This window comes from Cyphomyrmex costatus, unplaced genomic scaffold (genome assembly GCF_001594065.2).
Source record: "Cyphomyrmex costatus isolate MS0001 unplaced genomic scaffold, Ccosl1.0 scaffold157, whole genome shotgun sequence".
In the NCBI taxonomy this organism is placed as follows: domain Eukaryota; kingdom Metazoa; phylum Arthropoda; class Insecta; order Hymenoptera; family Formicidae; genus Cyphomyrmex; species Cyphomyrmex costatus.
In genome coordinates, this window is record NW_017275576.1 from 374,926 (window position 1) to 391,340 (window position 16,415).

Here is a 16,415-nt window from a genome sequence, read left to right on the forward strand (position 1 = left end):
TTTTGCAAATTAGTTAAATGTTTATTAGACTTCAAAAATTTTACGCATTTAATCCTGTCAATCTATATTCTTTATTATCAATTATATCGTTTAGATCAATATGATCAAAAGGCTTTAAAAAATAAAAGATAAAAATGTTCAGAAAAAAGAATCTTACATTAATATACATATATAAATAAGAAAACAGAAAAAATAGTTTTTAAGTAAATTATTAAGTAAAGTGAAAAAATAATAAATTAATACATTTTAGATCAAATAGACTCAAACAGATCCGCAGGGTTATAAATTTATTGAGTTAATTGATTCGAATGTAAATTTAACTGAAAAAGGCTGCAGATCTCTTCATTGTGGGGAAAATCTTTCTCGAGACGGTTTAAATACGAACATACGTACACGCATACGTGCTTAAAATTACAATCACATTGTATTGATAATAGTGCAGCGATGACATTCTTCAAACGCGATTAACATGCCAGATAATTACATTTCTAGTTATTTCTAGTTATTTCCTTTAATTTTTAAGATACATAGATTTAACACATCCTTCAAATACATACAAATTTCTTGCGTATAAACGTCATATTATATTTTAATCATTCATGATTGCAGTTGCATTAGTGGCTGACACTTCGAGCGCTCCTGTCATCTATAACACTCAACGCCGGTGATTTCTGAAAATATATTAAAGAAAATTAAATTTTCCTTTTTCCTTAATTAATAATATTGATAGTAACTTAAAAAATTATCTATTTAATGTTATAGTTTGACTGAGTTATTACGGATTTTATTTGAAGTTATATTTACTTATACAGATTATATCATCCGTTTAATTCTAGTTAATTTAAAATGAGGTAAAATGTAATATTTATAGGTAGGATCAGATAACACAATTAGGGATGACAATGATTAATTGGCGATATCCGCTACCAGCAACCCCATTAAAGCATTTCCGTAAACACATTTTAAATCGCTTAAGAAATATTTTGGTTGTCACGGTTTCACAATTAATTATCATCACCTCCATTCTGCTTAAGCGATTTATATTGACAGCCGTGAAAGATTACAAAGAGAGGCTTACAACTCTTTCGATTATATCTTCCGCCGCATTGACTTTAGCGGGTCTGGCGGGGATACCCCTTTTCGGTTCTCGCTCCATTTTATGAATCATCTTATAAACACTCGAATTCATCAGGTAATCATAATTTGGTAAATTCGTCTTCTCATACTTCTTGAAGTTCACTCTGGACAATCGGTTAATTTAACTTTCAGAATAATCGGAATATCTTTCTTGGGATTTCTTCCATCCTATAGTACAATTTGGATTCGTTTTGAAATTGTGTTTCGAATAAAATTATACTTACCCCATTGCTTTACCACGAATAACCTCCGCCTGACAGGACAACACTTCCGCTATCATCTCATCGTTAAAGAAATCATTCGGGCATCTCCATCGACGACCCTGCGTAAGTTCGAGTTGCTTAGCCTGCGGCCACAGCTCTTGCGAGTGTTTTTTGCCTTTCTTGTGCACCCTTTGCTGAAAATTAAAACGTAAAATACAAGTTAACGATTTTGCTCGAATTTGAATGTCCACCATGCAGCAGTCATGTAAAAGGAAGCAAAATTACGAGATTCGGATTCATGACACGTACAAATTCTTTTAATATCAATACAAAAATTGCAAAAAAGGTGATGTGGGAACAATAAATTCACAAAATAGGAACTTATCAATCGATAAGAAAGATACATATTATTTGATTCATCGTGCACGCAATTAACTTATTAGGGATCTTAAAATAGATCGAACTTTCATCAACATTTAAACGGGTCTGTAATTTTTTAGCACGAATAGTGTAAAGGGAAATTATTTCATCCTAGAACATAGATCATTCTTATATTCATCGGATACCTGGAGTTCCTGTATAACTTGGTCTTTTGGTGACAGTTTAGGATCTGGTTCGAAACTTCCTATAATGTAGCATGGTTGTATTTTACAACATTATTTTATATCTAAACTCAAACATAATACGAAAAATATTTTTTTTTTAATTTCGCGTACTCATAAAGCTATATTTCATCGTTATTATATTGTTTTTGTAAAGTTCGAGATCAATAGAGAGTTCATGTATGAGTATAAATAATATTAATAGTTACCATGCGATGGTGCTGGACTGGGCGATTTTAAAACTTTAGTTTCATAAGAGACGATGAACTTTTTTACTCTACTTCCTTCCTCGTCAGCACTCTTCACGGAAATCATACCGTCCAGTTCTTTCATCTCCGCTTCCTCTTCCTCCATTTCCCCCTCGTCATCACTGGGCTCAATCACTTGCGGCGTTGACCTCGATGACGTCCTTCGTTCCAAACATGCAATCTCTTCGATGTAATCGTAAGTCTCCGTAAATTCCTCATCCTCTTCGTCAGTATCCTCCTCCTGCTTCTTCAACTCTTCCTCCTCCTTTTGCCGTGACATATTCTCTTCTGAATAACGATTCCAAAATTACAAATTTAAAAAATTTAGATTATAGATATTCTCTATTTAATCTAGGCTTCATTTTTTCATATACACTTGATCCAAATATGAATGAACTAACGTTTTTAAAAAGAAAAGTGTAAAATGTCGAAACAAATGTTTTGTTTGAAGAAAAATAAAGTTATTGAATTCTACTGGAACGCTTATTTTTGAATTTAATAATTTTTTAATTTAATGTGACGGACGTGAGAACTGGCATTCATTCAGAATCGAAGTCGCATAGCGACGAAATTCGAAAATATGCCTAGAGAATAATCGTCAAGGTCCGCTCTGGCTATTTTGAACACGATTACGTGAATCTCGGTCACCTGACGATTCACGGCAGCCACCGTTTCCGTTGCCAAGGGATCGCTGCACGCCACTAAGTTCCATGATCTTGTGCAGTTGCTCGGACACGATCTTCAGGTGATTTTCGATCTCGCTCGGTAGCCGTTTCAGAGCGAACAATTGTCGCTGCACGCTCTCCAATTGTTGCTCGAGACTGATCTCCGTGGATACCAGTTGCTTAATCTTCTCGTTATTGATTTTTACTGCCACCGGATCCGATGTGGAGACGCTCGAATCTTCCTCGGCTACTGTTTGTTCGTCCTGCGTTAATCTTGCCTTACAAGATTCGGGACGATCCTCCTCCTTGGACTCTGGTCTTTCTTTCGCTTCGTCCTCGTCGATCTCGTCGTCTTTCTTTTCTCTTATTTCTTCTGCCTTTGATACGGGACGTGAATCAGATTTTCCCTCTTGCTCTGCCCTGCATACGAACTCTTGTGTCGCTGGAGTTGTTGTCTAAACCGTGAGAAAAGTTTAAATTATAGAAATATACTGAATACAAGTTTGTTATTAAAGGATTTTATATTAATATTGTATGAAAAGATTTCATCTCTGGATGACTCGCTTTTATCAAAGATTTTTTCACATGTTCAATCTTTTTAATATATATTTTAGAATATCACTTATTTTTTATCTGTGCAACAAAGGATAACTGTTGTTGATAAAACAAAGTGCGAGATATGTGTCGAAAGCAGTTTTGTGCAACCAAATTGTGCTATATAAATAATTTTTATTTTTAGTTTGTAAAAAATAGAAAGATAATCTTTGAAGGTTCGACGATATCAAAGATGAAATTAATAATTGTACAAACATATGTATATTACAACAATTATTTAAAAAAATTGTTTTGAAAATAATAAAACTATATTTTAGATATATTATTTTAAAAAATTAATAACTGTGCAATTAATCTTTATTAAAAAAGTTGTTCAAGAGTTATGACCATATTTTTATGGTAATTGACAAATATTATAATTTTTATTTTAAAAAATCATTGGAAAATTATTGAACATATACCTACCTTTTTAAATAATCAAATTGAACATCTTGTATTGAAAATAGATACTGCATTGAACCGGCACTTAATGCATAATTTAATTATATGTTATAATTAAATCAAGCAATAATAAATCAAGTTAATAATAAATGCTCTTGAATAATTAGAATAAAAAATGAATAAACTATAAAATAATACGATAATTGCAGTTCGTATATGTATAATAAAAAATAAAATTTTAAGCTTAATGTTTTTTGTTGCTGTTCATATTTTTGTTATGTAAGATGAACGGTTGTGATATACATCAATACATATAAAAAAATCAAATATGGATTACCGTTTTCAACAATTTAATTAGGTACTTAACATGTTTCACACAATTGAGGACTCGTATTGAATTGGTTCACGTTAGATATGTTTGCATTTCAATTATTCTACTATAGATTCACTCCGGTAACACTTACTGTAGTAACAAGAACAAAACATATGGTTTTATACACTAAAATTTGAGGACACATTATTAACGAGACATTTTTATATACACATACGGGTGTGTGTTTCACGTTGATCCACAGTATCTATGAGAGATTAGGACAAATAATATCTATTTAAAAATTTAAATACAATCATGAGATGTATTCGTATTAATCTAAATTAACAAACTGACGCAATATTCGATTTTTGAAAAATCAAACTGAGTTTTGTATCGATTATAATTACGTATGCAGTTTAATTATATGCATCAAAACAGGGTACAAACATCATCAGATAATTATTAGATGACTAGTTATACATATACAGAAGGATAATTGAAGTACAAGGTACGAAGGCGTAAACCACCAATTTTGTGAAATCGATGCCGATACGATTCGTGATACCCTGATAGAGAATTGTTGGCACGAATGATAATCTTCGATTGTCGAGCTCGATTTCGGAATCAACCTTCTCCTCACAATTTCCGATATGTTCTGTACTTTTCTTGGTGATTCTGAATGAAAACCAAGGCAGATTGAAGTTCTTCAAACCGCCCCACAGAGTAGAGGCTGCAAAGGAAACAGATTCTCTCCTGGACGATCTTGATAATCTTCTGCTTCTGCGATGGAACACCTCGCTGGAGACGTAATCGCCGGTGGAGCGGAGGACACTTGACAGAACATCCTCTTCTCCTTGCTCTTCTGGTTTGTGTGACCTCGAGAGTCGTCTGCTACCACGATGAAAGACCTCGGCGGAAACGTAATCCTCAGCCGACTGAAGGAATTTCGACAATATCTTATCATCTTCCTTGGAGATGATATCTACAGATTTACGCGGTCTCGAGAGTCGTCTGCTACCACGATGGAAGACCTCGGTGGAAACGTAATCCTCGGTCGACTGTAGAAATTTCGACAATGCCTTATCATTCTCCTTGGAAGTAGTATCGATAGATTTACGGGATTTTGAGAGTCGTCTGCTACCACGATGGAATACCTCGGCGGAAACGTAATTCTCAGTTGACTGCAAGAATTTTGAAACAGTATCTTCTGGGACTACGTCTATAAGTTTGACCAAGTCGGTACATTCATTGGCATCTTTAAACAAGACTGGATTGCTATTGTATTCGAGAACCTGGCCATCATTTTTAGCAGTTTCTTCTTCGATTGGATCTGGATTGTCGGAAGTGTTAATAAAGGGCGATTCTTTTTGCAATGGACAGGCTGGACCGTCCTCGTGCCATTCGGAGATTTTTAAGTTGTAGGCATCTTTATCAATTTCTTGTTTATTTGTAGCTGAATCACTGGCAATGCCATTGGAAGTACTGACAGTGGCGACAGGAAATTCATTTCGTGATGTGCACGACAAACCATCCTCGAGCCATTCGGAAATTCTGGAACGAATGTATTCCACGAACAAGTCAAGGATCTCGAGATTTCTACGAATCAATCGTTCGAAGTATCGACCTTTCATTGTACTTCTCATTCTCGATGATTTCGTGATAGCGAAGAGATTATTAAGACTGTTCTTCGCGTAATCAAGAAGGTGCATCAAAGCGGATTTCAGACGTAGATTCTGCCGATAGAGACATTTTTCCATGTATCGTCCTTTCGTCCTGATCGATTTCGGCCTATTTTTTTTCTTTTGAATTATTTTTGGTTGACCATCGATGAAGTACGTCTCCTTGACACATTCGAGAACAGGACCGACATTCTTCTGAAGAACGTGTTCAAGGTAGCGACCCTTGAAACTCAAACGTCGTTCACGAATCTTCGACCAGTTCGATGACTCGAAGACGCTTGGTCTCTGCAACAAAAACTGGAACAATGTCGCAATGAAGGACATTAGCCAAATGCTTTCTCGTTTCAGAAATGTCGCCAGATATCTCCCTTTCATTCTGGAAGCGAAGACGCGCGTCGCCTTTGGTTTTGGACGAAAGTGTGTAACAACAGCGCTGACGTTTTGAAGCAAAATCCTTTCCGCGTAATGCGCTCGTGCGCATCTGCTCGTTCGTTTTTTGGTCTCACTTGACGAAAAACCATCAAGGCCAGTATTTTTTAGTTCATCGTATTTCTTCAAGTATACAGTTCCTTGTTTAGTCTTCGCGAACTCATCAACTTGTCGATCGCGAAGAATGCATGAACGAGTGTAACCACGAAGGACGTTCTCCAAGTAGCGACCCTTGAATAGCGATCTCGCTCCGACTTCGTCATATTTGGCACTGTATCTTCGAGGATGACTCGACTTAACGTGGCATTGCTGTGATTTGCATTTATATGTCTCGCGATTCGTCAATTGATCCTCAGAGGTTTGAAATTCATTTGAATCGGATTCCGAAAGACATGGGGATAACAGTAAATTGTTACTGAGAGAACAGGTTGAACACGAGGAATTCGAATCGGACACGGCAAGGGGATGATTTTCTTCGAGTTTATTTTCCGTTTCATGCATTTTTACCTCGGACGGTTCCGGTGGTTCCGGTGTCTTGGTGATGGTTGCCTCCGATCCTGGTGGCAACAAACCTTTTTCCACGAGACGCGCGATTACTGTTTTCTTGTTCTGTTTCTTGATCACGACCTTGTAAGTTTCTCCTTCGTCCTCTTCCACCTTCGGTTCGTTTTTCGACTTTGGTATCGGTCGTTGCGGCTTTTGCAGGAAGGTGGAAGCGCGCTTCAACTCTTGCACCCGCTCGGGCTCGGCTATCGCGATATGCTGCAACTCCTCCAAAACTTTTGAATCTTTCAGAATCGGGGCTCGCGGTCTCAATTTCTTGAAGTTTACTCTGTTACGTCAAAGACGCGGAAAAGATGAAAGTTATGTTTATTATTATTGAAAAAACTTTCTATTTTATTTAATACTTCTAAAAAAATATATAATTTAAAGAAAAAATAGACAAAAGGAACGCTCTATATATTCTTGAAATTAAATTTTAATTATTAATGTGAGCTGAAAATTTGGTAAATAAAAACGAAGGAAAAAAACTTCCGATTTGGAACACTGAGAAAAAGTTTAGATTAAAACATACAAAACAAATGGCATTTCGATGAAGAAATTCTGTACGGTCTCATTAAAATAGCATTCATGGTATATTTTGATGATTGATAGATTTTGGTGGTTTAATCAAAATAGTTTTCTTAATAAGTAATTAATATTCTTTAAATAAAAAGTATGGCAAGGGAATGAATCCTTAATCGCGGTTTCATCATCAGCTGATTTAATAATTGTGGAAATATACCCTAATAATCCTTTATCGGACAAGAGCTCCTCCTCTTCGAGGATCAGCTGAGCGATCTCATCATCCGTGAGATTTTTGTTAGCCACAATCTCGCTATTGACGTCCACCGGTTTCTCCTCCGCCAGCTTCTCCTCCTCTTTCCTGATCTCGTCCTCAGCGGACAACGGCTCGACGACGGTATTCTCTTCTTCGTATCGCTCGATCACCGTCTCCTCCTTTAAGATCTGTTCTGGGAAGACCGGCGGTAAATCTGCAAGCTAATAAGTAAACTCGACGTCATCATCTCGTCGCCACTTTCTCTAATACACCATATCTCTCTTTAAATGTCAAGCGGATTTGAGATCTCAGATTTTCCCCGTTGAAAGGCGAGGTATAACTTCCGATGAAAAATATCACAATATTTTTTTCGTAGGTAGGATAATCATGCTGTTACAAGTATAACGTTCAAAAAGTGCACTTTTAATTCGGCATAATTAAGTCAGACATTCTAGGAATCGTGATTAAAAAAATTGTTTGACATGACATAAAATTTTTTTAAATCTATGAAAATATATCTACTATAACATAAATTTTTCTACTATTTATCTACTATAAAAGAAATTTTAAGAATCTGTTAAAATAGGAAAATATACATATATAACCATATACTGAAAAAAATTCCTGGTTGAAACAAACCAGAAGATTCTAATCGTATTAATTAGAATTCTGGTTTGATTTTCATTTTTAATCAAAATTCCAATTAATGTAACCATTTCGTTTTCCAGTATAACAGAGTCCTTAACTCTTATTTGGTGACGTGTGTGAACATTTTTTCTCACATGATTTTTAAAATCATTTAGATAGAACTAATTTTCCTTTTCAGAAACTCTTGTAAAAAAAACTTAAGTTTTGCGAACGTGAGAAAGTATACGCGGGCAAAAGCCGGATATGCCCCGGGAAGAAGACGGGGACGTCGCGTGGTCCTCGTCACCAGTTAAGAGTACAACAGGGATGCTGTTTACCTTTCATCTCACGAATATACTCACGGCGATCTTATATGGGACGATGTTCTCTTCCGATATCGCTTCAGCGGCCTTTCCTGCCTCCTCCTTTCTGCGCAAGCAACAAACACAGCGACCAAGAAAATAGACTTTCTCCCGCTCGCAATGCGATCGGTTGGTATTATGCGCGCGGATGCAATTATACTAACGCTGAATGCACCGCGTGCGCGGATTCCAGGTGTCGATCTCTCGCGCTCTCACGTTCTACCCTGCGTGCGAGGAACGGATCCCGCGAATGCGACAAACAGCAAGAGACGGACCGCGACCGGGGACCCAGTAATAAAATCGCCGACCAATGATAAACAGATCTCTCATTCTGGGTCACCTATTTATAGGTTTCGCAATACATTGCTGCACACGTAACTCATACGCCGCGGGATATTCTTGCACCGTCGCCGAAGTTATTATCGAGAGTATGCCGGCAATGAACGACGCGTACCGCCCGTTCTTCTTCATTAAGCACGAGATCCTTGGGGACTCATTAAATTGACCACAGCCTTTGACTATTGTGCTTCGAAATTAAATCCGATTTAGGTAACGATGTAAGACGATCGAAAGAATTCGCGCGCCTCGGCAGTTCTTCCGTACTTTTGGATGTCTCTATATCATTCTATTTCATTATTAGTATAATGAGTCAAAAAGTATGTAATATCTACAAATTGGTTGCGTTTAGCAAAAAGAGCACCTTTGCAGCTGTTGTAAAATTCTTTAATATGATTGGTCTTGTTCTTACTGGATTTAAATGTATAAACTAATTATTTAAGAATTTTACAATAGAGTTGCAAAGCCGCTTTTTCTGCTGATCGCAGCCACATTGATGACATATTTTAAATAATTTATTTATTTGTATTCTTTTATTTTATATATGCGTATACATATATATATATATATATTACATATGTAATATGCTTTATTAGATATTAAAATCTCTTGCAGCAGCAAGAAGAAATAGATCGAAACTCGGTAACAAATTGCGCATTAATACCGAAAATATAATATTTTGTCCGTCCTCTCGACACGTGGCGCAATTTCACTATCAATAATCTCAAGAACTAATATTGGTTAAAAGCGATTTCTCCCGGGAGAGACCGTATGGGACAAGAACCTAATTTATGCGAGTCGCGTTCGACTTAGCTGTCTCATTTATGTACCCGCTAGCTTATTCGTCTTGGCCGCGGTACAACCGGCGCAATCGAGCGTCATTTATCTCCATTTCCTGTTTTGTTATTATCCAATGTAAACATTACGTATATGTATGCATGAATCTAATTAATGTGTATTTTTGAATAGCAATATATAGAATGATTTTCTATCTAGTAATCTCTAATGGACAAAACAAATGTAAACATTTAACTTTAATTGAAGGAATTTATCAATTAAGATTTCAAATGTAATTTAAGAAGTTAAAAGAATGTCTTAATTTTTCCAACTTTTTTGACAAGATCATTCTATATAAACACATGCATTTACAATTATGCTCAGAATACGTTTTAAAGAAAAGAGATTGTATAAAATATGCTATGATTAATCTTCCTTAGCTCGTACATAATCGATGATGATTCTTGCGAGAGACTTACCTTTGCACACCTAAAACGAAGTTGTTACCAGCATGCACTAGTGCTTCATGCGCTTGTCCATGAGTCAAGTTGATAATCGATTGATCGTTCAATCTTACTACGACATCTCCGATCTTTAAACCCATACATTCGGCCAGGCTTCCCTCCGTAACCTGTAGATTACGTTCGATTTTTTTTCAATTCTAATTTTATCTTATTTTTCTTTTAATCTTTAAGATTTAATTCTTGAGACAATAACCAAAATAATAATATTTTAAATAATTAAATTGTTATAATTAAAAATAAGAACCGTCACGTTCTATTTGCGTATTTCATGTTTGGAATATAAAAATGAACAATGTTACTTGAATTATAATTTTGTGATTTTAACATCCTTATTAGCATTATTAACCGCTAAATGAGAGAAATATGAAACTCACTCTGATAACAGTAAGTGGTTGCGGAAAATCGCTGCCACCAGCTAGTCGAAAGCCCCATGGTGTGTTGTCGAATTTTGTAAATTTTATATTGATTGCCATGACGCTCTACATCTGAAATTATATTTTATATTTATATTTATTAATGATGTACTGGATATTCGGGAAATATCCGGTACTTTTTTTTGCCATCCAATCGGATATCACTAGTATCTGACAATATATCTGGCTGAAATTTTATGTTGAAAGTTTGCATCATTGATGCGAACTCAGCTGAACTTGTTCTGAAATCCGGTCGGATATCCGGAAATATCGGATATCCAACTCGAAAAATTGCCTTCCCGGATATCCGATATTCGATAATTTTACGATCCGGTGCATCTCTAATTTTTACAATAAGATGATGAAGCTAATGAAATTTATATACCATATATATAAAACATATTTTATATACAACCAATATTTTATATATTTTTTATTAGAATCTTAAATATAAATATAAAACATAATGTATTTTTTTACGGAATCTTAAACGTTACGTAATAATGATACGGCAACACGAAAGTCGGATACGGGCTTCTTGCAGATTCCAGTTCTATTTTAACGTTGTTTACGAATGCAACCGAGGAAACAAATAATTCTATATGTATACCCTGATGAGTGATAAAAATTTGCGTCATTTAGAGAGGGGTCAACGATTCCGTGTTACGCGTGAAGTGCCAAGGTAAGAAATGTCTAAAAATATAATCATAAATTTTAAATAGAATCCAAGCCAACAAATAAATTTTAATTGGCAAGCGAGCAATATGTATGTCAAAATCAAATGTCATCAAATGATTGATGATCTTGTTAACTTTATTACACATTACTATATCAATATCACTAAATTAAAATTTAACTTGCACAATGTAGCTTTTCTTCTTTATAAATTGAAAACATTAGCTGAAATCGCGATAATAAATCCGACAAGTGCTGGAGTTTTATACAATATAAGCTGTAATCGAAGTCGTTGTGATCTCAATTCAGAGTTTAGTGCTGCGGAAGATCGTTTCGATTTATCTGCAATAATACATCTTTTCTCTCTAAAATTTAGAGTAAATTTCACTCTCTGTAAAATCTTAAAGATTAAAAATTGAGTCGCTCTTCTTCACGATTTCAATTTTCAATCTTTGTAAAGTGAGATCCCACTTCAAAAAAGAGTTCACAACGGAAAAATCAAATTCTTAATTTCTTCAGCGAGTAGAACTCACGATTTTTCTAATATTTTTTTGTACAACATATTATGTACTCTACATTTTTTTAGTAAAATCTCACTCTAAGGAGTAAAAATTGAGCCAGTGTGTTTAAATAGAGTGGCTTAATTTTCAATCTTGAAGAATTAGATTCCGCTCTTCGGAGTAAGATTCACTCTAAAAATTTAAAGGACAGTTTAAATCTTTCTTGCAAGTTCCGCGTAAGTATAATCCCGACGGATCAACATCGCAATCTCTCCTTCCGTTTTACTCCCGTGTGCGCCTACGTCGCGCCGCGCCGGCCCGCGTATCCGCGCTATGCCGACGCGGAAGCGGCGCGCGGTATCCGAATATAGAGTGTATGACGAGGAGGTGATCCCGTATGCCGATGGTGCGATATATTTTGCTCGGTGGTGTCGTGTATATTACTTGCCGAGAGCGGCGAACCGAGCTTATCTAGTACAAATTATCCAAGGCAACTCGGCGAGGGCGCGGCGGGGGGGACGGATGCGGCGCGTGCCGCGTGGACGAATGTACGCGCAATCCGGGGGACTCACCGCATTCGCTGGTGCATGACACGGCCGAAACGCGCGGAACGACCGCTGGAGCTGGGCGAGCCGTGCGACTAGTGCGGAATAAAGCCGACGGTGACGGAAGGACGGGCCGGGGCCCCGGCCGCTACCCGGCACAATGCGGCCGAAACGGTGTCACGACAAGCTTTGCCAGAGGGCAAGACGCAGCGAAGCTTGCAAGCTGCAAATACTACGCGAGGGGCAGCCGATGACGCGGGCTCTCGCGCCGGCTCGAGATCTATTTACTGATCGATCTATATTGGATTTGAGCCTCGATTTCCGGTGGCGAATTGCGCCCGCCTCCGTCCGGACGAATCTGCGGATCTATCAGTGGGTCCTAAGTGGAATAATATCCCCGAAGGAGAGAGAATCCGCAGCTATGAAATCGAAATGTCTTCAATTTTCAATTGTATTGTGTAAAAAAAAAAAGAAATAAACTTATGCTCGAGAATGAATATATATTTTTTTGATCAAACCTATTTGATCAAAATTATTTGATAATAATTGAAACTGAGATTGAAATTAAGATGAATAAATTAAATATATATCTATTTTTGAATTATTGTGCGTCCTTAAATTGAATATTTCTTCGAATTAACTCTTTAAAACTTTTAGAGTAAATCTCTCATATATATTCTAAAAAGTAAAATCTCACTTTAAATCATTCAAAATTGAGCTAATCTTTTTCAAGAATATAATCAATTTTTAAATATGAATACACTTTCGGTCCAAAGAGAACTGCAGTATTCATTACGCCATAATTTTTTTCATGTTTTATGCATTTTATATATGAATTGGTTATACCGCATTTTGATACGTTTTGATATAAAATGTTTCTTGTAATGATAACGCACGTAAATATTCAAGTAAACTCCTTAGCAAAAAAATTATCCCTTTAAATACTTTTTATAATAATCATCTGTGCGATTTTTACATCTTGATCATGTGTCAGCTAAAAAAAAATGAAATTGAGATGATTTTAACGAGATACTTGTACATTTACGTGTTCGTAACATTATGTGCAAGTATGTCAATTATGTAGGATCTACTTACTGATTGATATATTTAGACGCATGAGCGTCGCGATATAGCTTATTCTAACGTATTCTGTACTACTTATATATTTCATGACGTAGTCTAAAAGATAAGGAGGAATTGTGATAAAGGCCATTTTTGATCCTCCCTTGAATTCAAATGGAATTAGGGGAAAAAGTACCTTCATATCAGTTTTATAATTTCCTAGAAGAATCTAATCCCAAATCTCATCATTGATTGTGTGTACCACATACACACACACAGTATTAGTTTTAACTTCAAATGAATTTTTTAATCAGTTAACTCTTAGAGCACCATGAAAAATTTATATAAAATTTATTCATTTATTAATACGTACAAATTATTTTCAAAAATATGATCAAAATTACGAATATATAAAAACAATATAAAATATTTTATCACTGTGTCTTATCCAGACTCAATTAATTAATGTCTCTTTATTTTTATCTTTGTCTTTATTAGCTTCTTCATCTTCATTATTATCCTCATCTTTACTTTTTTCCTTAGATATCTGGTTTGTACTGGCAGAATCTTCCAGTGGTTGTTGAATTGACTTGTTTTCATATATTGTGATAATTTCAGTACTAATATTTTGCAGTAAACTTGATGCACCAATTCTGAAACGATAGCTTGTCAACCAATCATTCCCCAATTCTTCCTTAACCAAGACCATCCATTCCAAAGCATCTTTCGCAGTCTTAATTCCTCCAGCAGGTTTAAAACCAGCCTGTGAAAAATGAAAGCTATATGTTATGTACTTTTCGAATATTACAGATCATTAAATTGCTATACCTTTTTTCCGGACAGTCTTTCGTACTCTTTTATCGCTCTACACATAACAACTCCCGCTTGCAAAGTCGCATTAACTACATCTTTTCCTGTAGATGTCTTGATGAAATCAGCACCAGCAAATAGAGCTACCATGGACGCCTTATATACGTCTTTTAAATTAAATAATTCTCCTGATGATATTATAACTTTTAAACATACTGTTCTTTCCTCATTCTTCGGGCAAAGTTCACGCATAGATCGCAACTCTTGATATAGTGTCATCCATTGATGATTTAAAACTAACGATCGATCAATTACAACATCTATTTCCTGCGCTCCATATTCTACTGCACTTTGCACTTCCTGCAATCGAGTCTCTAATGGAAATTGTCCAGAAGGAAATCCTGCTGCCACTGATACAAAAATGGTATTAATAAACAACACTAAGAAAAGGGCAATGTAAGAGTCAAGCAATCAAATTAATATAACATCTAGTTAAAACAAAATTTTAAAAAACATAATTAATCAATAAATATAAAAACATATAACTACTTAAAAAATATATAACGTTACAAGTTTACAAAAAAAATTATATTAGATATTGTTATATTTACATCAGAGAGATCAGAAGAAATGTTTTATTTCTTACCACTAGCAATCCTAATTATATCCGTTTTCTTCAATTTCTTTAAGGTAGTTTTAACATCTTTTACTTTGGATGGATAAACACAAACAGCAGCAGTATGAAGTGGATTATTCCATTTAAATGGAAGATTCTTTATAGGGTTTGCAGCCTGTAATATTAATTAATTAATCAGTTATAGATATTATTTACATTAAAGAATAATAACTCCATGTTCCAATTTACATTTTCACACAATTGTTCTAAGACGCTGCTTGTATCGTCGTTATTCAAAGAAGTTAAATCGATGAAAGTTATTGCCTTTAGTAACCAAGCAATTTTATTGTCCCCAGTGATTGTATCTGCTAAATAAATTATTTGTCGAACACATTTGTTTACTGCTGGTTCATTAATATATGCCTCCAAACCTGTTAACCAGCCTAAAAAGTAAATTTAAAATATAATATATTCATATTTATACATAATATACGATATAACTTATTTATATGTAATTCTTATTATTTATACACACACGCATATTATATAAAAAAATAATATATAAAGATACTTTCATAAAATAATATAGAATCAGAATTATTAATAGCGTTAATTAATTACTTTGGATCGCCTCGTTCGAATCGCAATCTGGAAAACGATAATCCATGATTTCTTAGATAAATTTATACGGAAACTATATCAACTATATCCAGGCTGTGTGATTAATGTATGTACACATCCAAAAACGTCTCTGTTGATCTGTTTTCTCTTCTTTGTTTTATTGGTCGTCCTAGATCCTAGATCTTTTTCAACAATTTAATATGGCCAATTTTCTGCAGATTTGCGTTTTCGTTTAAAGTAAGACGTACAATTACATATTCCCCACTGCTACAACTACAAGTGATAAACATGATAAGCACGAGATACAAAGTGCACAGATATTTTGTGACAGAATAATATAGATTACAGAACTATATAGACACTCATAACATGTGATACATACAACATTTTTTAGCATTTAGAAATAACAATTATTTTAAGCATAATACTTTTTGTATTTATATATTTTCAAAAAATTTATTTTGTATTTTTATTGCGGATCAATAACTGTTGGAAGAAATGTCACAGGCTTTTAGAACTATACATAAACACACACATACATTCAATTTACTTCTTCGATAAACAGTGAGCTGTGAGCTCTATCGTATATTGGTACACTTTCTCCATACTAAACTAGTGTAGCTCGGCAGAGAAAAGGTAGGTAAACATTTGTTCTTCTGATGGCCGCAGTACACTTTTACATGATGCGGAAGAGAATCAACCAATCAAAATTTTTTTTTCGTGAAATGGGAGGAAAGAAGGTTTCTGATTCATTGCTTATGCATTATGCGTTAGGCAAAAGTCTATGCTGCGACTTTATTGGTAATTCTACAATGTACTCTCTTGCCTTTTCGTCAAAAAGGCAAGAGTGAACAAGAGACAAACAGCAAGAAACAGGAAATAAAGAGCACATTGTAGAATTATCATAACTCTACTTATGTACAACAATATTCAGCAAATCCTTAACAAAGAAAA

General features: G+C 35.1%; 2 protein-coding genes across 5 annotated transcripts; both read right to left on the minus strand.

Annotated features, from left to right (window-relative positions):
• Positions 1–492: 492 nt before the first annotated feature.
• On the minus strand, positions 493–12,584 carry LOC108771355 (trichohyalin). Of its 3 annotated transcripts, XM_018536610.1 has the most exons (12): positions 12,380–12,579; positions 10,594–10,704; positions 10,175–10,326; positions 8,583–8,649; positions 7,558–7,814; positions 6,780–7,104; positions 2,839–3,310; positions 2,152–2,478; positions 1,907–1,965; positions 1,362–1,534; positions 1,079–1,241; positions 493–671 (listed from the first exon to the last, which is right to left on the minus strand). In XM_018536610.1, exons 2-12 carry the CDS (start codon positions 10,690–10,692, stop codon positions 615–617), a joined length of 2,151 nt encoding a protein of 716 aa, XP_018392112.1. In that variant the 5' UTR covers positions 10,693–10,704; positions 12,380–12,579; the 3' UTR covers positions 493–614. The 3 variants fall into 3 exon arrangements, with proteins under 3 accessions (XP_018392112.1, XP_018392114.1, XP_018392113.1); XM_018536612.1 differs by lacking the exon at positions 1,079–1,241 and having other exon boundaries at positions 12,380–12,582; XM_018536611.1 differs by lacking the exon at positions 493–671 and having other exon boundaries at positions 1,226–1,305; positions 1,375–1,534; positions 12,380–12,584.
• Positions 12,585–13,861: 1,277 nt separating this feature from the next.
• Dera (deoxyribose-phosphate aldolase) lies at positions 13,862–16,194 on the minus strand. 2 transcript variants are annotated; one of them, XM_018552245.1, is made up of 6 exons: positions 16,001–16,194; positions 15,462–15,734; positions 15,090–15,283; positions 14,871–15,015; positions 14,243–14,634; positions 13,862–14,177 (listed from the first exon to the last, which is right to left on the minus strand). In XM_018552245.1, the coding sequence occupies exons 2-6, from the start codon at positions 15,505–15,507 to the stop codon at positions 13,869–13,871; spliced, it is 1,086 nt and encodes a 361-aa protein (XP_018407747.1). In that variant the 5' UTR covers positions 15,508–15,734; positions 16,001–16,194; the 3' UTR covers positions 13,862–13,868. The 2 variants fall into 2 exon arrangements, with proteins under 2 accessions (XP_018407747.1, XP_018407746.1); XM_018552244.1 differs by lacking the exon at positions 16,001–16,194 and having other exon boundaries at positions 15,462–15,863.
• Between the last annotated feature and the right edge of the window lie 221 nt (positions 16,195–16,415).

What these genes read in the sequence shown, in the direction of transcription:
- LOC108771355 (XM_018536610.1), bottom strand. Translation starts at nt 10,692, where the DNA reads ATGGCAATCAATATAAAATTTACAAAATTCGACAACACACCATGGGGC. An exon ending in TCGTCCCATATAAGATCGCC is followed by an intron (nt 7,815 to 8,582) that starts GTGAGTATATTC and finishes TTTACTTATTAG; the next exon opens with CTTGCAGATTTACCGCCGGT. An exon ending in AAGATATAATCGAAAGAGTT is followed by an intron (nt 672 to 1,078) that starts GTAAGCCTCTCT and finishes ATATATTTTCAG; the next exon opens with AAATCACCGGCGTTGAGTGT.
- Dera (XM_018552245.1), bottom strand. Translation starts at nt 15,507, where the DNA reads ATGGATTATCGTTTTCCAGATTGCGATTCGAACGAGGCGATCCAAA. An exon ending in TTCGAACGAGGCGATCCAAA is followed by an intron (nt 15,284 to 15,461) that starts GTAATTAATTAA and finishes TTTACTTTTTAG; the next exon opens with GCTGGTTAACAGGTTTGGAG. An exon ending in TATAATTAGGATTGCTAGTG is followed by an intron (nt 14,635 to 14,870) that starts GTAAGAAATAAA and finishes TTTTTGTATCAG; the next exon opens with TGGCAGCAGGATTTCCTTCT.